This window comes from Malaya genurostris, chromosome 3 (assembly GCF_030247185.1).
Source record: "Malaya genurostris strain Urasoe2022 chromosome 3, Malgen_1.1, whole genome shotgun sequence".
Taxonomy (NCBI): domain Eukaryota; kingdom Metazoa; phylum Arthropoda; class Insecta; order Diptera; family Culicidae; genus Malaya; species Malaya genurostris.
The window spans coordinates 259,084,557-259,112,097 of NC_080572.1; the positions used below are offsets into that span (position 1 = coordinate 259,084,557).

The window sequence follows — 27,541 nt, forward strand, 5'->3', positions numbered from 1 at the left end:
ACCACTGCTTCCCCTCCATTCGCTGAATAGCAATCAAAACGCCACTCCTCCAAAGAAGGAGAAGACAACGCGATAATAAAAGCATATTTTTTTTATTATTATCAAACGGCCACGACCGAAGCACAGATGAGCCGAAATAAAAACCTTTATGAATAGAAAAACTCAGCCAATTCGTCTTGTAAACTAGCACATCCGATTTTTCAAATGGATCAAAAATACAGGCAAAGATAGTTGAATTGAGTATGTCATCAAAATCAAGAATTCATTCTATTTTATGCAAAAATTATTTTACTTAATGTAAAAACTCTTGAAAGCATGCAAAGTTTCTATTGATTGATTTTTTTTCACATATCTCATGAATTAATTTGCTCACAAAGAATTTTTTTGAAAGTTTACTGTCAACTTAAAATAAGATCTCTTGTGAGCTATGGAAATGGGAACCACTTCGGAATTCACTGTTTCATTCAAAACAGTTTTTTTTCGAATCAGGAATACAAGTTTTGAATCGTACAGCTTTAATCTTTGAAGGTGCATCATGCTATGCAATTTTTTCTTTGCAGTTGTTTACATTGAAAATATTTTAAAGTACTGTAATCAATTGCGGTTTAATAAAAAGTAGAATCAAAGCTATCATGAAAAGGAAATGGGAAGGAGATTGTGAGACAATAAATGTACTCCTGTTTGAAGTGCAGAATAATGCAAATTTAAACGATTTTACATATGCTATGCTGAAATGCTATTTATTCGACTTGCTTTAGCAAGCGTGTTTGGCTTCAAATCCAAATCTAAATTTATGTTATATAGCAACATAATATCACGCAATCACGACATAGCTCATATCCACCTTACCAAATTACACCTTCCCACTGCCTTTTGCCATTCAATAGAAGCCTTTATATTTTGAACACGCGTGACTCTGTATGGTGCACTACAACCAAACAGTTGCAGCTTGCATTACACATTGCAAAGAGCGAATAAAAAAAAATCGAGAGTTGGGAACGGTTACTCAACCATTGCAAATCAAGCACAAGTTATTGCTCCACAGCCAGCCAGGCACCTCAACCGAATGCACCAAGTCGCAGTCATGTGTCTGCCCCACGCAAACCAACACACAGCCGGTTCGCGTTGACCCGTACAGCGCATTTACTCTGGTACCCCATCACGCTCCCTCCCACATCGAATTTAACTTTTTTGTTACGGAGCGCAGTAAAGAAGACCAAGTAATGGATCTGTCAACCGACCTTTTTTTCCATCGCTCTCGCATAACCGATCCAATGCTTTAATATTTATTTCGCTGCGAAGGTCAACCGAAAGACCAAATGAATCGATTGTTGTCATTATGGGAGTGTCGTATTGTTTTTTTTTTTGTTTCGAAGGAAACAAGCTTCAGACGGACCACTTCGTTTTGACCTACTTACTGTATAAATAATAACCCGACGAGACTTGCCAAACCGGTTAATTGCAAAATATCTGATTTGCCAGTGACCTTTCGTGCCTAGCAGAAACCGGTTCACAAAGTTTGGGTACAATGCAGTGAGGAAACCCAAAAGTGCATTTATTGACATCTCGGATTGCCAATAGAGTTCCATGCTGGAGGAACTACGATCAAGAAATTACTATTCTAATAGACTACAAAGCAGTTCCAAATTTTGAATTGATGTTAGATTAGGTATCCTCGATTACCCTGCTTCTTTAGTGTGGATTTGATCCTTTGATTTTTTAAATTCCAAGTAGCATGTGACGACAAAACCAGAAGCTCCCGATCCGTGTAAGTGTAACAACTAAACTTTGGAAAACTCGTTTTAGTATTTTGAAATGTGAAAACCAAAAAATAACATTGAATACACTAACCGGAATGGGATCAGTGTAAAATCAGTCTGAAACACTAAAGTTAATTACGTCAACTATTGTTGCGAGATGCAGCCTCCTAGTAAAGGAACAACTTATCCGAAAGAAGCTTCGATACAGCGGGGGTCCTTTTCATTCACGGAAGCTGATTAAATTCATTCGAATGAATTTACTTTTGGTGTGTTTTAGCTGTTGTTGATTTAGTGTGGGAGATAGATAAATTTCATCCGGACACTAGTCCAAACATTATTGTTCCTCAAAACTGATTTCCGACTCGGGAAGTAATCTATCAGTTACATTTTTTTTTATTTTCTTTCAGTCTGATAGAATACTAATAAAATGAAATAATTTTTGTCGAAAAAAAGAATATTCCTTCGAACGGCCGAGAGTGCGTGCTATTTTGTGGTAGCAGAGAAATGTACATTTCAACCGCAAAGTATAATCAAGATAAGAGTTGTAGAAGATCAAACTGCATAAAAAATCAAAAATAGTTTACTACAGCCCTTTCCTACACACTAAGATTTAATTCCTTTGTTCGGTAATATTTTTGACGAGATCTTTCGGTAATCTATAGAAATAACCGATATTTCGGTACATGGGTTTTATTTTACAACAATTATGCAATTTTTCACCGAACGATCAGTTTAACGTAAATTTTCATTACAGAATTCTTATTGATACGGTAAACCTGAATAGTCGCCGAATACGGTAAAAATCGTACTGTCCGTTTGGTAAAGTTATCTTCCAATAACCGAACTTCTGTGAAAACTGATTGTCATGAAACTAACCGTCAAACAGTTATTAAAATATTCAGTGAGTGTCTTTTTATTAACCAAACGAAAAAAATGTTGAAGGGTTCATCGAATGGATTGAGGTACAGGTGATGAAAGTTTTTACGACATTAGTGCCACTAACAGCTTTTTGTTTACTTATAGGCAGAGAATAATTTTGTATCACTTGTTCACTTGCTGCCAACACAAATCGTTCAAGGGTAATTTTTGTTGAACTCGACGGATTGTGCAGTGTTTTGGAAGGCGCTCATTATTCCGGACATCTGACACTTTTTAAATTTCTCGTCGAATAAAACCATTTTCTCCATTCGTTTTTGTGAATATGTGTTGTTTTTTGAAATCCGACAATCCAGAATTTTAACCAAAGGAAATCAAACAAACAAAAATTACCGAACAATCTGTTAGATTAATTTGGTTTACAGTTTACGGTAATTGTTTGACAGTTCAGCAATTACCGAACGATCGGTAATCAATTCAATTACCGAACTGATTACCGAACGTTCAGCTGTTGAAAATTCGTTAAAAAAATTACCGAATACTGCGAAACTTTCTAAGTGTGTAAGCTATCTGTCCATCACAAATGGAATTATTTTGATGTTTTTCTGTGATCGTAGAATATGAGAATAATACGCAAAAATATTCACTTTGAAAGGGGTCTGGGGTCCACTAGGAGATTGATAGTACTTCCGGTGGAAAAATAATTAACCAAGAATAGATCCACTGGACTACTGTTTCCATGTCGTAAAAGGCGACAATTGCAGGAGTTTCTTTTTTCTTTCAGTTATTAGATTATTTCAACGTGTAACATCTGGTTGGTGTAGTTTACTAAACTAGCTCTTCATTCAACAAATAGTTTATTTTATCAAAAATATTTTTCAATAATTTTACGACAAAATGATTTATTCTCTATTTCCACAAAGCTTCAGAGAGAAGTTTTATTTAGTATTTATATCATCTTTCATGTTATTGCTTGTTTTTCAAGACTTTAAATTGCATGATGGGATTCAACTATTGTGAAAATCCGTTAATTCACCGAAAGTCACTTCGCCGAATGCCATTTCGCCAAAAGTAGTTCAATCGAATAAGTCATTTCGCCGAAAAGGATGATGTCGAATACATCATATTATTTTTTTTTTGAGCTATTATGCCTCCTGGATAATTGATGTGACACAGCCACATAAGCTGCCGTCGGAAGCGGCGGCTTCTTGCATACAAACCTGTAGCCGGCTCGTTTACCCGGTCTATTTAAAGCTGCGTTTTTTTGCTTTGGTTAAGTCCGAACTAACGGAAGCAAAGTCGGACAGCACACGAACCAAAAAGGATGTGGCAAAGCCGCATTATATATTTCTTTCACCTATGCGAATTCTTTGCCGGTTAGTAGCTAATAAAGTCAACAAATTTTCCTGAAACTCCGTTATGAGGTTTATTAATCAATCTTTATTCAAGAGTACAAGAATCAATCTTTTTTCAAGAAGTACAATTATAGGTAAAAAAAACGGGCGTTAACGCTATCATCTTTCATTTGTCTTTATTTTAAATCAATTCCAATTACGATATTAGGACAATTGCAGGATTTGGTGAAATTACCCTTTCAGCGAAATGGTTTTCGGCAAATGACATTCAGAGAAGTGGCCCATTCGGCGAAATGGCCATTTCAGAGAAGTGGCTTTCTGCGAAACGGTTTTCGGCGAAATGACCCTGATCCAATAAATAGTCGGAAAATACGTGTTTGTTTGATCACCTATAAAAGTTTGTTACCTAACTCCTGATAACCGATAGGAGAGGTAACGTAAGGAGTGTATCGGAAAAAAGCTATCCACATATTTGTGTTGTACGTATGTATTTGTGATGGTTTTTTATGCTCAGATCGAAGCATGCTGTGCGTTTGGCTGTCAGCTTTCGTTTGTTTACTTGTTTGTGCAGTTGAATTTCTGCGTTTTCAAAATGTCGCGTATTGAAAAGGAAGTGAAAATTAAGGTTCTGGACCCATGGCTAAGTGAGAAGGATATTACTATGCGAAAATTGGTGAAGCGGTTTGGAATTCATCATGCCAGTGTAAAAACCATCATTAATAAGTTTATGGAACACTATTCTCTGGATGAGCTACCAGGAAGAGGCAGAAAACCCGGTTCTTCCAAACCGATACTGGACCAGAAAGCGGTATCTCTAATCATGAAGAACAAATCAAAGTCAATACGTGATTTGGCCAAAAAAGCAGTAACGAGTGTCGGAATGATCCAGCGTAACAAGAGGCGAAATCACCTAAAGACTTACAAGAAGCAGCAAATCTCGGAACAAAGTGTAGAACAGAAAAAGCGAGCAACAACCAGGGCCCGGAAATTGTATTCGCGTCTTTGGCAGTGTCCGGATGCATGCTTTTTGATGGACGATGAGACTTATGTAAAGGAGGACTCAAAAACCTTCCAGGTCCACAATACTTTACTGTCGTCGTTGGGGAGGATGTGAGCGATGCGGACAGTTGGATTCAAGTAGAGAAGTTCGTTCGAAAGGTACTGGTATGACAAGCAATATGTTCCTGTGGTTTGAAGACAACCATTTTTTACACTACCGGAACTATAAATGCAGAGTGTCTCCAGAAGAGATTGCTGCCTTTATATGACAAGCATAGTACACCTCCACTGTTTTGACCGGATTTAGCGTCGGCTCACTATGCCAAAACCACTCTCAAATGGCTTGCGGAAAAGGGTATACATTTCGTTGAAAAAAATATCAATCCACAGAATTGTCCTCAGCTTCGACCAATCGAACGTTACGGAGCAATCGTGAAGAGGGTCTTTAAGAACACTGGTAAGGCAGCTGGGAACATGTAGGAGTTCAAAGAAATTTTGGCTCAAGCGTCCAAAAAACAACACTTGTCCGGAACTTGATGAAGAGCGTTCGATCAAAAGTTCGAAAATTCGTGAAGGAATAACTTAAATTTCATCCGGTGTTCATTATGCTCAAGTTTAACCTCGTACAATGAACGATTAATTTTTAGTTTGAATAAAATATCGTTTTTTATCATAATTTGAAAGAAAAGTTTGTGGATAGATTATTTTCGATACACTACTTATCATATTTCAGATTTAAAGTAAATAAATCATTTTTTTTTTCTTGGTAGCTGGCTGCCCAGATCAACCAATATAATCAATTGAACATGTTCCATGGTAAAAAAAAATAGTAAACAAATAAGACGCGCGTGAAGTCTGTTGACCTTTGTTTGGTAATTTAAGATGGTTTAATATAATCTATAGCATTCTTAATACACGTACTTTATCTGTTGGATTGGAGCTTCTAGATGGATTCAATAAGTCACTATAATAAATCAACTATTTTGTCTATATCCGATTCACGCGTTTATACTGTAGAAATCAATTTCATTCAGAAAAATTTAGACAAGTTGTGCATGCCCGTTGCATAATCGTTCATACTCTTTAAACTAAAAACTTTAATGTAATGGTCAATGAACTATCACTTCTTTCAACAAAGTGTTTTTATTTATACTTAACTTGTACTTTATACTTGTTTTATTTTCTTATCTTATTACATTTTTTTCCTTTCTCGTTATTTTTCGTATAGACTATAGGTTGTAGTGAGCTAAACTCAGACGCATTTCTTATCGCTTATTCTCCTGTCGAGATTCGTTAGCGATTTTACTGAAAGTGTACAGCTTAGTTGTTTATAGTTTTCTTTTTTCCACATGCTTCTTCTACTAACATCAACTAAATTATGAATTTGATTTCTTAATGCGCTATTCTAAGCCCTATGAATGGTGATGATCCCAATTTGTCCACGTCCTTTGCCTTTTATTCGAATATGTCGATCCGTCAATAAGCAAATTGTTGCACAATTTTATCGATCTATTACACATATCTACTAGTTAAAAAAGCTGTTTTAATGCCTTGTTTAGTGTTTGTACAGGGTACCTAACGGAAAATTTCGAATTTAAAAGTGCAGTAATAAAATAACAGTTTGATAGATTTCAATGATTATACATTTATTTGAAATTTTTTAAGAAAAACAATTGAAATTTTTTAAGAAAAACAATTTCGTTCAACTGACCCTCGCGGATGGCTTGGCGGTAGCTAATCCAATCCAACCAGTTTTTGAGTACATTTCCAATTGTTTCTGGCCTTATGTCATCAATAACAACTTGAACTTCGTGCTTGAGGTCTTCAATTGTTTCTGGTCGATTGGCGTAACATTTATTTTTAACCGATCTTCAAAGAAACTAATCCAGCGGCGTCAAATCGCAGCTTTTCGTTGGCAAATTCAAATCACCATTTCTGCTGATTTATATTATTTATATTATGATATTGATTATTCGATTTTCAAAGATTGTTCGCAGAACATCGATTGTTTCATTGGCTGTGTGCCACGTAGCGCCGTCCTTTTGAAACCAAACATTTTTCATGAATCAACCTTTCAAATAAATGTATAATCATTAAAAACTATCGAACTTTTTTTTTTAATTATTGCATTTTTAACTACAATTCTTTTTTTTGTGGGACATCCTGTATTACCAACTAGAAATTTGTCCGGATGGAATACGAATTGTACAGTCTAGGTAGGGATCCTTCCAATGGTCAAGTCTAAACTATTTTCGGTTCATATATTTAGTTAGTTGAAAAGTTCATATAGTTGAATATTTTTAGTTTGACTGAACTGTCTGGGAGTTTACTGTGATAGCCAGGTATAGGGTAGGGAATCAGGACAGAGCAAAAAGTTTCACTGCAAGACAATCCGAGAATCACTAAACTAGGAGGTTAGTTGTTCGTAAGCATCGATTTAATCGAAAATAAATAAAGAAACAAATACAAATTCAAGTTGGTTAGCGAACTCTACATATTTTGTCATCATTGTAGCACCTCAGTTCAGAATTAATCGGCTTTTAGATAAAACAACTTCATATTTCTCTATTGCTAATTTGCTACCAATATATAGAGAAAAAATCAGAAGTTCAAAAGTTAAAAAATCAACCATTTCATCAGAAATTTTCCAATGCATTTCGGCTATCATAAATCAGATGCCCATTATAAATAAGTTGTCATATCCATTTTTGTAGATTATTCTAATAAAATAATCGTCCTTGATATCGCATTTCAAGCTACGATTTGGGATAAGGATGGTTTCAAATTGATTAATTACCATCCTGAGAATTAGAACTCTACCTGATGCATGCCACTTCTAAAAGGAAATATTACATCATTAAAATATCACGGAGTAATGTCACACTTATGTGTTGCCGTGAAACGATACTTCGATAATTTATTTATATATTTTATTCATTTTGAGGTCGGTTACAAGGAGCATTCAGCTTATGAATAACTCTTGTGGATTTTCAAATAATTAGATCGTTTTATCTACCAAGATAAATCCTAATCATTTCCTCGCACCACTCCATCCTGTGTCGCTTGTGGTGATGCAGATAATTACTCGGTCACTAGTAGCAACAAGTGTTGAACTAAGATACTTTCCCTTCCCACAGTGACTAACATAGACGTGGCCATCTACATTAATGATCAATTTATGCTCTAAGTCAGTTAAGATTGCACGTTGAGCTACTACTCCTAAATATCATGCAATTGGTTCAATATGCAATTTCAACTGGTTTTCGATCATTCGTTGGACACTTACGCACGGTCAACTAAGATAAGCTGCTTAATTTATTTAAATACTGACACCTATTTTTAGTCGGATTTTGCTCTCATATGGTTTCCAAATCTGTGTCTCAGAAGTGAATCTATGAACCTATGAATTCATCTCAGCTGTGATTGGAAATACACGCATATAAAAACGCAAGGTATTATGTTTGAATTATACACAGACGCAATGATGCGTATTTCTTCGCATAATAAACATTTTAAACGACCACTCCCTAAAGCTTGCTTCATTTAGAATTGGAACAAACTTTTGCTCATATTGTGGCACTCCTGGTGGACGGATTTGGACGTTCTTTGTGCCCACGTGTCGGGAATTTTGTCAGCTTCACGTATGATTTTTGACATTCCGCAAATCGACTGTACTTTGTAAACAATCAACATGGAAGCCGAAGGGAGGGAAAAAAAGGCGCACAGCTAAACAGCTGAAATTGCTCAGAAATACCGTATGGCGCGTTATCAAACCGTATAAAGAAACATTACGACGATTCGGAAGACTCAATCCAATCATCGGAGTGGAACTGTTGACCGGAAACTGCGTGGTAAGATTTTGAAGAAGACTAAGAGAAATTCTAATCTGACCGTGATTTGGCCAGAAAATTCGGTGCTGCCCATAGTACCGTGAGAAGAGCTCGACTCCGGGGAGGAATCAAGTTGTATCGAGCAAGCAAACAGCCAAATCGGACCATAAAACAGAATAGCGTGGTCAAAATTCGTGCTCGGAAACTATCTGACTTCGGACAAATCCCAGGTCAAAAAATTTTACTTGGCAACGGCTCGGGGGGATGTTCCAGCCAAATTTGAATTTGGTTTTGCCGACAAATTTGCAAGAAAATTTATGATTTGGCATTAGCAGCTGTGGTAAAAAAAACGAAAATTTTTCGTTACAAATAAGACAACGACATCGGAACTATACCAAAAAGAGTGTCTCCAAAAACGAATTTTGCCGTTCATTCGATCCCACGACCATCCCGTAATGTTTTGGCCAGATTTGGCAAGCTGTCATTACAGCAAAGTCGTTCAAGAATGGTATGCAAAGGGGTCAAGTTTGTTCCGAAAAACCTTAACCCATCCAACTGCCCCCAGTTCCGCGCTATTGAGAAATACTGGGCAATAATGAAGAGGAGACTCAAAGGCAAAGGGAAAGGTTGTCAAAGACATCAATCAGATGACGACCTGGTGGAATAAGATAGCTAAAACGATGGACGAAGAAGGTGTGCGCCGCCTAATGAGCCGTGTTACAGGAAAAATTCGAGAATTCCTTCGAAACCGTGACGAATAATTTATAATAATCCGTAAAAGTATAAAGAAAACGCTACATTTGTATACAAAAAGATCTTCAATTCAATAATAAATAACTGAAATACAGGCAATTGTCTTTGTTCCAATTCTATCTGAAGCAAGCTTTAGCTGGTCATATGAACAAAGAGATGTACGCTAGATAAGCTTCACCCGGTGAGTTCGTGCTCCCTTTCAATGTCACCCTCAAACCATTCTACAGACTCTACAGACGATTTTAAATATAAATTAAAAATTAAGTTTAAAGCACAATTTAAATTATCACTAAAATGAAACCACGAAAACATTTTCAACTATAACATTGTTGACGAATCGCCAATAAAAATTGACGATTTAGGATACTAATTGTGCCAAGTTATGCAAAACAATTAAATGTATTTCAAATTTACTGATTTAAAAATCACTTACTTTTCATCTTGACTTTGTAAAAAAGGTAAAGATTTCGAAGCGTATTCAAGTAATCAAAAGCTCGGATACAAAAAAAATTATTTTACTTAAATAGACACAAAAAAATGTAATTTTGCGGTTGACGGTTAATCCCTCATACGGTGTAATTAAAAAAACCTAATTTGTCAAATGGCGGAAAATTTCATTTGTAATGACTAAATGTTACATTAGCATGGATTCTACTGGTTTCGACTGTAACTTGCATTCTGCTAGCGGTGCGACTGTATGCATTTGAATGCACCTTTTACCAGCCAAACAGGTGTGTGCTTCTGTAGCTCAGTCGATTAACAGACGTACTATGTGATCCAAAGGAACTCGGTTCAAGTCGCGCGCGGCAGTCGCAAAAATGATTTTCATGTCATGGAATTTAAGACACAATATTGAATTTTCTTCAACGTAAATTTGCGTGAATTGCGACGCTTCATTTATGTGCATCTTATAAGATGTAAAATTACAGGGTTTTTTTTCGAAGTGTGTAGCCCGATTTATGCGTAACTATGTACTACTTAACAACTGCTATTCTGTTCGATTCTGTATAACTTTTAGTTCCTTAGTCATTTTTCATGAAAACAGAACTCTATATTTGTGTTGAAAAATATCGCAAGGACTAATCGGAATATCGGAATGGATCAATTTTTAGAAATGACTGTAATATAAAATTTCATAAAGATTCAAGGGCTGTATTAATCAGATTTGGTTGGTTGATTTGGCAGTCTAAATTCCTTCGCAACAATGTTATACTTGACGATGTTCTATGTAACATGTAAAAATTAGATTCAAACTATTCAGAATTTGATACGCGTATTGAAAAGAGATTCGATTGTCCATGTCCATTTGCTAAGGAAAACGTTCACTGGCAAGCGAAATCTTATATACTGCGTAAGATAATGACCTATACCAAAAAACTGTTTAGTCTGTGAACCATTTCGTGGTTAATTTTAACCTTTAGTTAAAATCTGACACTTGAGTGTTTATTTTGTGTCGAGTAGTTAAATTTAACTAAAACTGCGGATGGAAAGCTATTTTGGTTTATTTTGCACTGGAAATCATTTTGACTAATTGATATTAAAGTTTTCTTTGCAAGATTTTTTTCAGTGTCGGAAAATAATCATCGATCTGTCAAAAATAACCATGCTTTCGAGCAGGGTTATTTTGACAACATTAATATAACCACTTGAGTGTCAAATTTCAACCAAAAGTTAAAATTAACCACGAAATGGTTCACAGCTTTAGAGAACAGCTGTTCGAAACATTGCCATGAAAGTAAGCATGTTCAGAAACCTGGTCATTGTGAATGAAAAGTCCGACAAAACCCAACAACATCTAATATAGTAATAAAAATCTTTTTTATCATTTTACCCTTTGTCTTCGACTAATTGCCATGCAATCGTTCTGTACGTTAATGTCGTTTTATTATTGAAAAAAAAATTCTGGAGGCTGCTCTGGATTTGCACTTTGCAGAAACGGTTTTTTGGCTCCAAAGTTCAAAACTAGAGTTTTTCAATTAAAAACGCCATTAGAACCGCTTGCAAAGTTTGACATTATTTCGTAAATTGCCATACTAGCTGTTAAATTAACCATTCCTTTCCAGTGTTTTTTTTTTCATTGGTTCTAACATATTCAGTTGACATCAACACGGGGTTTGTTTCTAGAGCAAACACAAAATATAGTCTTTCAATGAACCAAAATTCAAAAATTCTTACATTCACCAAAAAACAACTGAACTTTCAAAACAATATCTTTTCTTACCCGCTCAATGCATTGGTTAGTTCGTTTCACTGGATATTTAAGGTTCTTCTTACAATACTGAAAAATTGATGAATCATTGATGAAAACTGTCCCGGGTTGGCATAGGACGCTGGTCTTACAAGTCAGTTGTCGTATGTTCGAGCCCCGGCCTGGAAGGATTCTTAGTGTCAGTAGCATCCATAATACTAGCCTTACAATGATTCTGTACACTAAGAATCGGCTGCGAAGTCTGTTGAAACAGAAAGGCCAAATTCCACCACAGGAATGTAATGCCAAGACTTTGCTTTGATGAAAAATGTAAATAGATCCTTAACTACTAATAGAAAAGTAATATTAGAATAAATGAAAGAAAATTTTAGTCTTCAGGTACTGCCGATAGATATCTAATCTACTTCGATTCTATCATATATTTAGTGGCACAGAACGGATTTGGATACAATAATTAGTGAAGAAAACATGTACCGGGGCTCCGGCTCAAGCATCTAAAGTTGTTCACAAGAGATGGATTGATAATAAATTTGTCTAATACAAACGCATATACCTTTTTAAACAATTTAAAGGTACTCTTCTATTATTTAAATAGAAAATCATATTAAGAAGCATATCCTCCGACTCGGTTCCAATACCGGCGTACCTCAGTGTTGGGCAAAACTGTTCGAATTGAATAACGCCAGAATGTATGCACGGATTCGAAACGTTCTTTTCATCACTCAAATCAACAATAAGCCTGCTGTCCACAGACTAATGTTTTAATTATTTTCTTTTCACCACCCAACAGTTCCACCACGTTATCGCTGACGATGGCCGTAAGTCCGACCAAGTGGCACTTTGCGGCGCACATGGGCCAATTGCTGCGGGATGCCGGTGACAGTTTGGTCACCCCGATGGGTTGCTCACACCTATGGCCCAGCTGCCCGTACAGTTCGAAAAAGTTACTCAAGCTGTCCAATGTGGTTCAGCTGAAATGAGTACTGGCATCGAGTGGCATCGCGCGATCGAGGAAGGTAGGATACATACAGAAATCCAGTGCTGCCAGACGGACGAAGACGAACAAAAGGGACGGAAACCAGTTTGGAAGAGAATGTTGCTTCCTGCTATCGCGGAGGGCGTTTTATCCTGCCATAAACCACGTAATAATGAACAGCGCCTAAATCCAGTCTAAATATTCGAAGCCCTCATTATTTGGCAGTCAATATTTGCCGTTCGTCGCGATGGACTGACTACGCGAACGAACATCAGGAACATCACATTGGAAACTAAATTGCTTTGGAATCAAACACGACGAGTAAACAGAAGTCAGGTAGTTAATAATTGTTGCTGTTATTGTTACTGCGGCTGATGCTACCGACCGAGTGTGAATGATTGTATGTAAATATATGTGTATACGATTATGGGCGACCTTTTGCATCGTATGAATCGCACCGGAATCGGGTGCTCAGGTGCCAACTGTCGTTCGAAGTTAATTGTCGGTATACAAAAATGTGATTTTACGCTAATTGTGAATACATAAGCTGATTACGCTGAAATTATTAGGTTTATATGTGTAAAAATAGTCGAGACGAATTAATAAAGTGCAGTAAATTATGAACTGATGTATTTATTTATATTGATTGATTATCGAAATATTTACGTTATTCGAGTGCGGTTAATTTGTGCAATTCAATCAAATAATTGAACAGTAGTTGCAATCGAAACTCACTTATCGACAGCATTATTGGAAATAAACGACGTTTTCCGAAGAAGAAAAGTGATCTATCACATATCATTTGACATACCCAATCATCTTACTGCATCAAATTACTAATAATTGAACATAATATAATTTTAAATCATCTCCACGTAACTGCTGAAGCTTGATATTTAATTGGCACAACAATGAACTAAAAAAAATATTTGGATCGCAGATGGAAACCTGTGAAGGTTTGACCAAGCGGATTGAAATCGACTCATTTCTTAAATGAATGGACGGCTGGAGAAACAAAATAAGTTACATTGTACGATACGATCAATCAAATCATGATTTATTATGAATTGCTTCCATAAGGCCAAACACTAAATTCGGATCTCGAATATTAAGAAGTGGACCGTTTAAAGCTGGTGTTTGAACAGAAATGTCTAGAAAAAAGCTGTCGTGTTCCACCAGGACAACGCCAGGCCACACACATCTATAGCGACTCGTCAGACACTCTGGGAGCTTGAAAGCTTGGCAGGGATGTTTTTCTGCATTTACCATACTGTCAAACTTGTCACAAAGTGATTGCCATCTTTTTCTTGCGTTGTAGAACTTTTCCAATTTTTTTTTAATTTCTTAAATTCACGTCAAAATGACTGATTTCTTTTTCCTCGACCTCATATACGAAAATTCCAAAGTAATGCAATAAATTTTCGGAAGCCAATACTTATACAATCCAATAACAACTGATTTAACTGAAATAAAGCAAACGGGTTTCAGTTTTTTGTTAAACAATGAAACTCTCTCAACTTTGAATAAATGTCATAGTCAGTTCTGGAGTCTATCTAGTGGTGAAATGAGTCCTTCCTAATCTACATTTAATTTCCATTTCTGAAAATTTGAGCCGAAGAACAAATATTATGTACACTTCTTCTATTTGTCGAGATAAAAAATGATCAGTGTGATTTTTGTGCTTGGTTGAAACAATTTTCATGAACTAAGAAACAAATCTTGTGGTTCCCAAAATTCATATTGCTTTCGAATTTTACTCGGATTGGATTTTCGGTTCCAAAATTCGAGAAAAAAGGTTTTCACTCGCACGAGCGTGTTTTTATCAGAGACGATGCACTCGTAGAAAAGAGTGAGTTAAAAAAATTTTCCTTCCTTTAGATTTGATTCTGAATGCACTGCACAGTGGTCCGAAACGGGAAATTAGCGTGACAAATAAAAATTTCACTATTAAATATTAGTTTTTTTGTAGTTGGTGTCTTCACAAAAGTTGTTTGTAATCAAATTGCGCTCCTTTTGATGAAAAATGTTACTAGGGTGGTCCTCATTTAGATTGAAATCTGAAATCTAACTTTCTTAATTGAACTCAAAAATTATTTTGTTGTACAATAAAGTTGTAAGAAATTTTATTTTGAGCAACTTTGCTAAAAAAAAGCACCTCTCTAGCTTTTCATTTGATCGAGTTACTTCTAACTTTTTTGTGAAATGTTCTACGGAAAAGTTGTCTTCATAAGAGTTGTACTAATCATTGCGCACAATTTTGTTCAACCAAGCTTTTTCATAAGAGCTACCAGAAAAAAGTTATCATTATTTTTTCATCAAAAACTAGTCAAGCTTCAAATATCAATATTCATTAGATGCCAGATCGATAAAAATGTATCCTATGCGGATCCTGAAAGGTCATAATATAAGTAAAAATTTAGGAGAAAATTTGGAAGGTGTTATTTTTTTAACTTATTTAAATTAGTTTTAAAAATACCTTAAAAAACATTGCATAACTCTTACACGCCTTAACGTATCAACATACTTCCCTCGACAAAATGATAGTATCAAATTAGTTCTACAAGTATTTCATGCATTGTCCTTTCGAGAAATGAGACACACAAAAACTACAGTCAAAAATAATTTTTTTGTAAGTAAAAGCATTTCCTGAAACCCAAGAAAATCATTAGTTTGTTAAAATGAGTAGAATGTAGTTATTCGAACCAAAACTCATTGTGCGTCGTTTTCCGGTTTTTACATGCTATTCGGTGCACAAGTGGATGAGGAAGAAGGGCCAGTGTCATAGGCGTCTTAGCACGATGTGGATAAAAATATTTGCATTTTACTAACTTGCACCAACTGTTTGAAAAGTTGTCGAGATTATGAAAATTTCTGTTCATGTATTTATCATGGCCAACTAGTTCGAAATAACCATATTACACAGTATCTCTAATCCTCAGTTGCTCAAACTCAATTGAAGTAGTTATATTGGTAATAAATAATTAAAATTATTCTGCAATCTATTTTCGGCTGTAGTTTTTGTGTGTCTCATTTCTCGGAAGGACAATGTATAGAACACTTATAGAACTAATTTGATACTATCATTTTGCCGAAGGAAGTATGTTGATGCGTTAAGGCGTTTAAGGTATTTTAAAAACTAATTTAAATAAGTTAAAAATATAACACCCTTCAAATTTTCTCTTAATTTTTTACTCATATTATGACCTTTCAGGAACCGCATAGGATATATTTTTATCGATCTGGCATCTAATGAATACTGATATTTGAAGCTTGACTAGATTTTGATGAAAAAATAATCATTACTTTTTACTGGTAGCTCATATGAAAAGCTTGGTTGAACAAAATTGTGCGCAATGATTAGTACAACAACTCTTATGAAGACAACTTTTCCGTAGAACGTTTCACAAAAAAGTTAGAACAAAAAAAGTCAATTTTCAGGAGCCACCCTACTTTTATTCGGGAAAATTGATGTAACTCGATCAAATGAAAAGCTAGAGAGGTGCATTCTAAGCAAAGTTGCTCAAAATAAAATTTCCTACAACTTTACTGTACAACAAAATCATTTTTGAATTCAATTAAGAAAGTTAGATTTCAGATTTCAATCTAAATGAGGACCACCCTAGTAACATTTTTCATCAAAAGGAGCGCCATTTGATTACAAACAACTTTTGTAAAGACACCAACTACAAAAAACTATTATTTAATTGTGAATATATTTTTGTCACGAGAATATCATGTAAATGTACGTCTAGATAAATGCTCATAAAAAAGCGAGACTAGTTTCTTAATTAATAATAATAGTATGTCGTTCGATTAAATACACGATTAATTTCACAGATACAAACTTTGGCACTTTTCAGTCCCGCTTCTTCCCTTGTAGACTTTCGTAGATTGCTTCTAACTGCAAACCCTCGCGCCCCGAAATCTACGTAAAATTTCCATTTTTATAATACATGTTAAAAACTGTTTTTCATATTTTAGAAATTTGTTGCATGCTCAAATCAAAATACTAAAATTTAACTGGATTTCATATAAATAACTTCAAATTTCAATATTCTGTATTGAGAAATGTAACTCAGTACCATTAGTTTATCATAAAAATATTTTGACCTTCGGTTACATTGAAAAAATCGTACCATTTACTTTCAATTGATGGCAATATCGCTCCTAAAAAGGCGGATGGGTAATGTCAGAGTCATAACTGGAGAACGTGAATGCGAACGAAACTGACATGCTGTTTCCACACTTCCGAATATCGATAATCGTTTAAATGTGTGAATTTTGCAAATTTTACAGCTTCGCTTCCAGAATTGAAACAGTGCATCTATACTAAAGTATAACTGGAACTAAATTTGGAACCTTAAACTGGAATTCATTTGAAAAATTAAGGTTCGGAATCCAGATCAAGAATTTAGTTCATGAATTTAGTTCTAGAATTCTGGAATAGAATTCATTTTCAAAATTCAGATTCCGAATTTCATTATAGAACTGAACACTGACATTGGATTTCGAACCTGAATTAAGGCGCTGAGTTCAGTTCCAATATTTAGTTCCAGAACCCAAGTTCAATTCCAGCATTCTTAATCTGAATTCAGGAACTAAATTTAGGTTCAGTAGCCAGTTTCAAAATTCTGATTCGGAGTTTAGATCTAAAATTTGATCAGATCAATCAGAACTCAGATCTAAACTCTAGAATTTCCAATTTTGTTCTAGAATTCTGAATTTTGTTCCAGAAAGCGAATTCCGGATACGAAGTTCGAACTTAAATGAAGTAACTAACTAGTTCCAGAATCTAGAATTAGGACTTAGTTCCAGAGTCTATGTTTTATCTTTTGAATATGAATTCTAAAACTGAATGCTAAACATAAACCTAAAATTATTTTAAAACATTCAGGTGGACCAGAATCCTGAGCGTTTTTACGACGCAGAAGGTCTGTTTTTTGTTGCTGCTGGTCGCCTGAGACTACATCGAAACGAAAAAGACAAGATAGCGCGAAAAACCCAAAGCTATTGATCTGCAAAAACCATTGCCAGATACCTTAGATAACTTGTCCATTTGGGCTGTTCATCTGGGTATCGAATTCTCTGCGGAGAAAACAGAACTGGACGTCTTTTCAAGAAAGCATGATCCCGCGCAGCTTCAGCTTCATATGATGGGAATAATGATCCAACAGGTTTTGACTTTCATAAAGCTCGGGGTGTGGTTTGATTCCAAATGCACGTCGGGAGGACACATTAGGTTTTTGATAACAAAATGCCAACAAAGAGTAAATTTTCTTCGAACAATAACAAGATCTTGGTGGGGTGCTCATCCGAAAGATCTAATAAAATTGTATCAGACAATGATACTTTCAGTGATGGAATATGGATGCGTTTGCTTTCGTTTCGCTGCAAACTCTAATAATATCAAACTTGAGCAAATTCGTTGTATGCGAATTGCTTTAGCCTGCATGCATTCGACACATACAATGAGTCTTGAAGTTCTGGCGGGAGTTCATCCACTGAAAGATCGTTTTTGGGAGCTTTCATCGCGACTGCTAATAAGATTTGAGATCCCCTGGTTATTAATAACTTCGAAAGGCTAGTTGAGCTTCAATCTCAAACAAGATTCATGACAGTATATTTTAACCATATGTCACAGGAAATCAACCCTTCAAGATATATTCCTATCCGTGTCAGCCTCCTAAATTTCCCTGACTCAACTTTATTTTTCGACACATCCATGCAGCGCGAAGTGCGTGGAATCCCGGAACACCTACTCTCGTTGGAAATCCCAAAAATATTTACAAGTAAGTTCAGGCATATTGACTCTGAGAAAATATTTTACACGGACGGATCACGAATTGAAGAGGCTACTGGGTTTGGTATATTCAACAATAATGTTTCGGTCTCATTTAAGCTTCAAGAACCTGCATTTGTTTATATAGCAGAGTTAGTAGCAGTTCATTATAGTTTGAGTGTAATCGTCACATTATATCCAAACCATTATTTTCTCTTCACAGATAGTCTGAGTGCAATTGAAGCCATTCGTTCAAACGCTGCTGGCAAAAATGAACCGTTTTTCTTGGGCAAAATAAAACAGTGCCTGAACGTCATATTGAATAATAATTATCAAGTCACAATAGTTTGGGTCCGACTATCATTCCAGGCAATGATAGAGCCGATAATTCAACCAAACGTGGTGCTATTGAGGGTGAAATTTATGAGAAACCGATTGCTTTCAACGAATTCTATAGCGCGTCTCTCCAAAGAACACTTGTCAGCTGGCAAGCTTCTTGGGATAAATATGATCTGGGTCAATGGATGCACTCAATTATTCCTAAAATATCGACAAAGGCATGGTTCAGGGGACTAGATGTGAGTAGAGATTTCATTCGTGTGATGTCCAGACTCATGTCCAATCACTACACGTTAGATGCACATCTCCTTCGAATTGGACTTTCCGAGACTAATCATTGTGCTTGTGGTGAAGGTTACCGCGATATTGACCATGTTGTTTGGACATGCGTGGAGTATCGTGATGTCAGATCTCAACTAATAAATTCCTTGCGTACCCAAGGTAGACTGTCCCAGTTACACGGACGGATCACGAATTGCTTGTCGTGACGTTCCTTACATGCAACTTCTTTAAGATTTCATTAAGTCCATTGGAGTTCCAATTTAAATTTCACTTTATGTTAGACTGTTTTCTCTTCCATGAGTTCAACCAATAGCTAACTATATGATATTGAATAAAAGTGATGAACTGATACAAACAAACCTGAAATAGTTATAAAATCATGTACAAAATAAATGTATTTCATTTAATGTAATTTATAATAGCAACTCGCTTGATAAAAACAATGTTTAGATTAACTAATGAATACCAACATAATAATATGATATTCGAAATGTATTAGGTTTAAAGTACTATGTATTGTGGATGCCACGGCGAAGAAAAACTTATGTATATGGCCTATTAAATAAACGTATTTATGAAAAAAAAAGTTCTACCAATTCTTTATCAGGGCGAATTTTGAAAAGGCGAAAAGTAAGACTTATTCACGTCAAAACATGTGATCTACTTGGTGATGGGGACAGAGTGCAAAATGAGGTGTGATACCAAAGTTTCATAAAATCGGATTGCTTCCAGAGTTCATCACATCTAGAATAGTTCAGTTGGAAGAACGATATTCCAAGTGTTGGAAAGATGGCGGGCTCCGACTGTAGAGATTTTTTTTCAGGTTTTCATTTTCTTTATTTTCGTCTATCAGTCCTTTTCGAGGTTTATCTATCATGGAGTACTCATAAAATATTATGCTGCGATCTTTACGACTGTGCGCCAAATCAAACAATGGTTGAATGCTACATATTTAGCCTGAAGATAAAACCAATCGTATGCTAAAAATGTACATGTACAGTGATCTCTATCTCCAAAGTAATTTTAGTACAACTATTCGAGATCCATTTCCGAAGTATATCAAATTTTTCAAGATGAATTTATTTCGATTAGAAGTAGATCATCATAAAAATTTTTAAATTTTATATATCTCTTATAAATTGTGAGACTACTTAGACTTTGGAAGAATCCTTCCTTTATAGAAAACTATTCCTCATCCAAGGACGCAACGAAGTTTTTTAACGATCAATAAGAAAAAAACTTCCGTCCAATTCCATTACTTTTTTTAACATTGTCGTCACTTTTTGTTAACGGCCGTATGCGATACGGTCGAAAGTATGCCAAATTCGTGTTACTGCTTAAGATCGAATCAATCACACTTTCAAACACCGGACACACATAGGAACAACATCAATCTAACTTCAAACCATCATTTCTGGTACAGACAAAAAGAAGTATCGGTATTGCAGGTAGTTTTTTAAGAAGCTTCCAAGCATCAAAGAAGTGACGAATACTACATATTATATAAATATCGTACTCAATATCAATTTTTTTTTCAAGTCGATGAATAATATTTTGAATTTAAACTTCGTGCAAAGTAAAAAAATGCATTTAAAATAGCAGTCCGATCAGAAGTATCTGCGAAAAATAGCCATTTACCCATGGCATATTTTCCATAAAATACCTAATAGACATGGTAAAATTTGATGCGTAAAAACCTGGAACCGTGCATATATTTGAAGGCTCACCAGTAAAACCTGTTTTAATCCACCTAGTGGTGTAATGATGCCTTTCTCATATCAATCATACTATCATATATAATACTGTGGTATTCTTCAAAATTATTTTCTTCGATTCTGAAAAGAATAACCGAAATCGGTTTGTTTGACCGTCTACTGATAAAAACTATTATTTGGAAAACATTTGAGGTCGATTTAGAAAAAAAATTAAGTTTTTTCCCCATTTTCAGTGATGGTATACAATTTTTAACCCACTTTACCCTATATTTCCGGATCCGGAAGTCGGATCCGCATGAAATTCAGGAATTACGTATGGGACCACAGGGACCTTTCATTTGAACCTAAGTTTGTGAAAATTGGTCGCGCCATCTATGAGAAAAGTTAGAACCCATATTTTCTTTTTTTTGCATATTTTACCCCTTAACTCCCGAACCGGAAGTCGGATCCAAATAATATTCAGGAATTTTGTATGGGACCTCAAGACCTTTCATTTGAATCTAAGTTTGTGGAAATCGGTTCAGCCATCTCTGAGAAAAGTTAATGCACTTATTTTCACAATTTTTTGCACATTTTACCCCATAATTCCGGAACCGGAAGTCGGATCCAAATAATATTCAGGAATTTTGCATGGGACCACAAGACCATTTGAATCTAAGTTTGTGAAAATCGGTTCAGCCATCTCCGAGCACAGTTAGTGCAAAAAAACGTTACATACACACATACGCACATACACACACACACACACACACACACACACACACACACACACATACACACACACACACACACACACACACACACACACACACATACACACACACACACACACACACACACACACACACACACACACACACACACACACACACACACACACACACACACACACACACACACACACACACACACACACACACACACACACACACACACACACACAGACATTTTGCGTCGGTTTTCACAGTGATTGCATAACCTTTCTATATGAGAAAGGCAAAACAAGCATTTTACTATTACTGTTATGCTTTCTAAATGTTTCATTCAAAAAACGAATTGATTGCAAATCACTATCACATTCGAAAATGAAGTTGTTAGAAATTAGTCAAACTGTTTTCAATGTTAAATCCAAACCACGGCATTTCGTCTATTCGTCTGTAAAGGAGAATGAGACTTTTTATTCGGACAAATATCGTTCGAAACTAAACTGGCATTCATTCTAGCGAGTATCCGGGTTCGAATGACCGAGACCCGACCACACTTTTGAGCCCGAATCCGACCCGTACCCGTTATAAGCGATAAAATTGTCGTCCGTACCCGACCCGTCAAACCTAAACAAATTTATGCCATCGCATTATTTTTCCAGATAATTGTGAAAGATCACAAAAACACTCATTTTTCAGAGCTATTTATGATAAGACTCGGAAAATCCTCCGAATTTCCTGCCATTTTCACCCTGTAGATAGATAAAAGTATTTCAAAGGTCTGTATGTTTTTGTTTTGTCAAATTTTTCAAAATTTCCATCGAAAATTTCCTAAAACCACCCGCGCGCATGGTACTTGGACGATGGCCTTAACTATTACACATCAATAGTCCATGGTATCGCGTTTCGAAGTACGATTAGGGAATCAGTTGGTTTCAAATCGATTGACTACCGTTCTGAGTCGGTTACCCATCGCGTGTAGAATTTTTATTAATGAATAATTAGACCGTTTTATCTACCAAGATAAATCCTAATCGTTTCCTAGTCCCACTAACATCAATCCAACCTGTGACATCTGTGGTGATGCAGAGAATTACTCGTTCACTAGTAGGAACAAGTGTTGAACTAACATTACTTCCTTTATTGCAGTGACCTGCAAGAGTGAAGTCATTAACATTTTTCATTACTTGCTCTAAGTCAGTTCAGATTGGTAAGCTAAAATACTTATGATAATTGTAAAAAGTCGAAAGCCGTAATTTCAAATTGTAATAAGGGTTTGTTCAAATTTGTTTAGCCATCTCTGAGAAATTAAACATTCATATTTAGCTCTTTGAAACATTGAAAAAACAGGGGTTAACAATCATATGAATCTAAAGTTGTGAAATTCGATTCGACCATCTTCACGAAAATCGAGTAATATTAAATGTTATATGCACACGCATAATACACACACAATTCACGATCTTGACGAATGACTTATAAAACTCGGCCCTACGGCTTTGTTTTTCGTACAGACGACATAGCCTTTCCATATGACAAAAGGCAACAACGCTTTCGATAATAACCGATTCTTCAAATCAATGCACGAAACCCCGATCAGTTAGCCGATTATCCTTCAGCATTCCGTAGATAGAATTGGAAACACCTCTACTCCAAGGAAAAGCATATCAACGAAATGCAGTCGAAAGAGGTTTTTAAAATTTTCTTACCCAATGAAACGATAAACCGATTCAGATTGAATAAGAAAAATAAACTTATATTGTACTGAGCACTTATTTTTATGAGCACTCATGACATTTATTAGTTCTATTGGCAGGTTCAATCGACAGCTTTATTTCACTTCCCTAGTTGTCTACGAACACCAGAATCGATTCCAAACGATGGTCACTTTTCAGAGTGTTCGGATTTGCACCAGGAAGTATATAGTTGAGAATTGAAACATACACTCGCTTGGGTTGAGCCAGGCTTATTCTAGGATTAATGCTGCGTCGGAAACCAAGCAGAGCTAGTCAAAATGGAATATGCAAACAAGAAAAAGCTTTGGACAGATCAAAACAGCACCTGGTAAAATAGAACTACTAGTGAAAGAAAGAAAGCCACTGGTACAACCGTGTTCTAGTTTTTGCTCAGTCCAGTGCAGTGATAGAAGATTTATCGCATTCAACAGCTTCCCGTAGCTTGGTATCGGAAAATCCATTTCTCTAGATTTTTACTCCTAGTATAAATTTGCGCCCAGTTATGTTCACAAAAAAACGCAGTAGGCGGATTTCTCCGAGTATTTTCCGACAAATCAAGTGATTTAAAGCTACTAAGCTGGCAATAGCCATCCAGCGTTCGTATCGCTGTGACCAAAATGGGGCTAAGATGAAGCAGCCGAAACAGCTGCGCTCTGGTTGGTAACTTTTTCTAACCGGAACTCTTAATCGACATTTTCGATCGAGGGCGGGTACCGCTGCTAAGCCACGAGGTATCGGAAGCACACCGAAAAAGAGAAATGATTCACACTTTGCATTCTGTTGGTAAATTCGCTTCCGATATGCAAAAACGGTCGACATCGGATGATAGACGGCGTGTTCAGTGGAAGATGGTTTCGAAAAAAAAAATAACTTCCGATGCCATATTATTCATTTAACATGAAAACATTTGTTTGAACCGTGAGACGGAATGCCCGGAAACGTGAATGAACTCGCAAAATTTTACCATTTAACTTTTGGTCTCACTGGTGCCGACACTTTTTCCCTTTGGTTCTCACTTCTTCGTAACATACATACTACACACTATCCCAGTGCCACTCGTAATTCATAGATTCATTCGTCTTAATTTAATCCCCGTGCTGCACGGAAAACAACAACCCCAACATTAGTAGCACCAGCCGGGCTCACTTTCAACAGAGCGGATTACAAGCGGTTTATCACCCATGTGAATGTTCCCGGTGGTTGTGCTGCCATCCAGATGCTGCTACTGTGTGCTACTGATGAGACTTGAGGTTTGTTCCGATCTTCTCATTTGCGGACCACCGTTCGTCCTTACGAACCCCCCCGTGTGAAACGTGGTTGACAGTGTGCGGACGACGGTGTGGCAAACGATTCCATGAATACATTTGCGAATTGGACCGCATCGTGGAGCGGAGCTGAGGGTTGGAATTCTATCGAGAGTTGAGGGATTGTGTTCATCAATATGTTGTCCGGATTTGGTAGAATGTAGTTCAAAGGTCATGTGAAGAAGAATCGTACGAGTCAGAGAAGAGCAACGTGCATAGAATGTAAGGCACAGCCAGCCAGCCAATTTTCGTCGGAAAAGCTTCGTTTCTAGACATACGGTTTTTCCTCTAAAATGTGGGTACCCTGTTACTGTATACTTCAGTAAAATTGAAATAGGTTTCAAAAAAATTACCAACAAATTAGTGAAAACCTCCATTAAATAATCTATTTCATTTTTGCATGTACTTTTTGGCATTAAAAATGCCTTACTCTTCACTATACGGGGCCGGGTGTCAATTAGAAGTTTAAAAAATAGCCGCGTAACCTTTGTCTGTCATAATTTTGAACCATAATAACTCAGTCATTTGTTGATGCATTTAGACAATTCACTACCAATCGATTTGGAAACATTTAACTTAAACATATATGGCAACATCGTTTCAGTAATTCAATAGCATACTATTGAAAAATTGATTTGAATCGATCTATGTTTTCCGTTTGTCGTCCGTTTGATTTCTCTCGCACGGCTGACTGTTTTGATTGCTGCTCAAACCTCGAATTTCTTAGCAGTAGCAGTATAAAGTTTCGCACAAAGAGGAATCTATAAATATATGCTGCAAAACATTTCTTTACTTAGTAGGTACTTGCCTGTGAATAAAGCAAGAAGCGTCCACTTGACTGCATTGTTAAGTATATGCGTTCGCTTACTGGATTGTCGCTTTTGCATTGTCTTGTGTGTCGGTGCAATTTTCTGCTGTCTGCTGCACAACGTGTTCGCTTGAGTATATTAAATATACTTCTTTTTACATAAGCTCAGTATTAGCTTATAACTGCTTTTATTGATACAATCAATTATCATGTTATCTAACTTGATGGCAAGAAACTGACAAGGTCTGATCAAGTAAAATCTAAACTAAGTGTAACAAGAGCAATTAAGCGTTATATAGTACGAATTTGCTTTATTTCAATTACCATTTGCATCGAAATGTTACAATATTCGTTCATATATCATATAAATTACAAAAAAATACAAAATTGCGGAATCAAGTGGTTTTTAGTACGCGAAAGTGAAATCAATGAAAACGAACTGTTTCACGCATTTTCTTCCTTGTATTGTTACCATAGTATTTAGCGACACTTTCCGAAGATTATCGATGCTTTTGAATTGATTCACTGTTTATAAAAATAATGAGTTTGTACGTTCTCTTTCTCTAAAATTATAACTATAAAATTAAATCGTTTTATATGTCCAGATTTATACCTTGGGGTTATTTGTATTTAAGATTGATCTTTTAAGCAAGTCATCATCATTTACTTCTAGTTAAAGGATATATCTTAAAAACTTCACAACACAAGGAAATGTAGAAAGGGTTAAAAAAATCAATTTTTATAAAAGAATTCAAATCTCAATTTTTTCATTTTCAAACAATCTAAGCGCTTAAACTAGATTAAGTTTCTAATTGGTCACATGACTAAATTTTCAGTGCATCCACCACCATATTTATTTTTGTTATAATTATGGAAACCTTTGAATTGTTTAATTTTTAATGTAATTGTGCACGATTTTTTTTATCTCTCTTTATCGATTGATCCACAGAAGCACATATTAGCACCAACACTGGACGTTAATACCTTTTTAAAAAAAATGAAGCTACAGACAAAACAATTCAAAGGTATTTGCATATCTTTACATTTGTTAATGTTAAATAGTCATTCAAACTCTACAATTATCGTTTATCCTTTATCATCTCCTGAAACCATGAATATTATTCATGATTTAAGGGTTTACACCACTGTAGAATTTTCAAAAAATCGGATTTTTTTTTCATTGCAAAAGGCCATCGTCCAGGTACCATGCGCGCGGGTGGTTTTAGGAAATTTTCGATGGACATTTTGAAAGATTTGCCAAAACCAAAAACATACAGACCTTTGAAATACTTTTATCTATCTACAGGGTGAAAACGGCTGAAAAATTCGGAGGATGTTGTAAAATTGTGTAGAAAACTGTTCAATTGAATCTAAACTTGTGAAAATCGGTACCACCATTTCTGAAAAAAGTGAAAAAGAAGTTTGAAATTAGAATTTCAACACTAATCGCCTTATAATTCTGGAACCTGAAGTCGGATCCGGGTAAAATTTCAATACAATTTAAAGTACCATAAGACCATTCGTTTGAATCTAAGTTTGTTACAAACGGTTACGCCATCTCTGAGTTAAGTAGCACTAATATTTTAACTTTTTTTGCATATTTTACCACACAACTCCGGAACCGAAAGACAGATCCAATTCAGGAATTTTGTATGGAACTGCAAGACCTTTCATTTGAATCTTAGTTTGTGAAAATCGGTTTAGCCATCTCCGAGAAAAGTTGGTGCACTTATTTTCACATTTTTTCGCATATTATCTCCCATAATTCCGGAACCGAAAGTTGACTCCAAATTATATTTAGGAATTTTGTATGGGGCCACAAGACCTTCCATTTGAATCTAACTTTGTGAAAATCTCTGAGAAAAGTTAGTACAAAAAAAAACGTTACATACAAACATTCGCACATGACTATCCTTCATGATTTATTGATCAAAACTATCTATAGCTTTATAACTATGACTTAAACTAACTTCCTCAACGAAAATTTCTATCTTCTCCCACGAAAATTTCTCATAGTCAATTTCACTCGGTACACGCAACTTAATTTTTTTCTGGAATGACTATGACAAATCAGTAACTCTAGTAAGACACTGGAGACTTTTTATGCGAATTGCGT

The 27,541-nt window shown here is 35.8% G+C and overlaps 2 protein-coding genes across 5 annotated transcripts in view; one reads left to right on the forward strand and one right to left on the reverse strand.

Moving 5' to 3' along the window:
- The window catches only part of LOC131436611 (uncharacterized), a 50,277-nt gene extending 36,895 nt beyond the window's left edge, over nucleotides 1-13,382 (forward strand). For both annotated transcript variants that reach the window (XM_058605430.1, XM_058605431.1), the window contains one exon: nucleotides 12,573-13,382. In XM_058605430.1, coding sequence (XP_058461413.1) covers nucleotides 12,573-12,762 — 190 coding nt within the window. In that variant the 3' untranslated portion in view covers nucleotides 12,763-13,382. The remainder of the gene's footprint in view (nucleotides 1-12,572) is intronic.
- Nucleotides 1-27,541, reverse strand: part of LOC131436607 (uncharacterized) — a 593,756-nt gene that overhangs the window by 327,651 nt on the left and 238,564 nt on the right. The gene's annotated exons all lie outside the window — the stretch shown is intronic.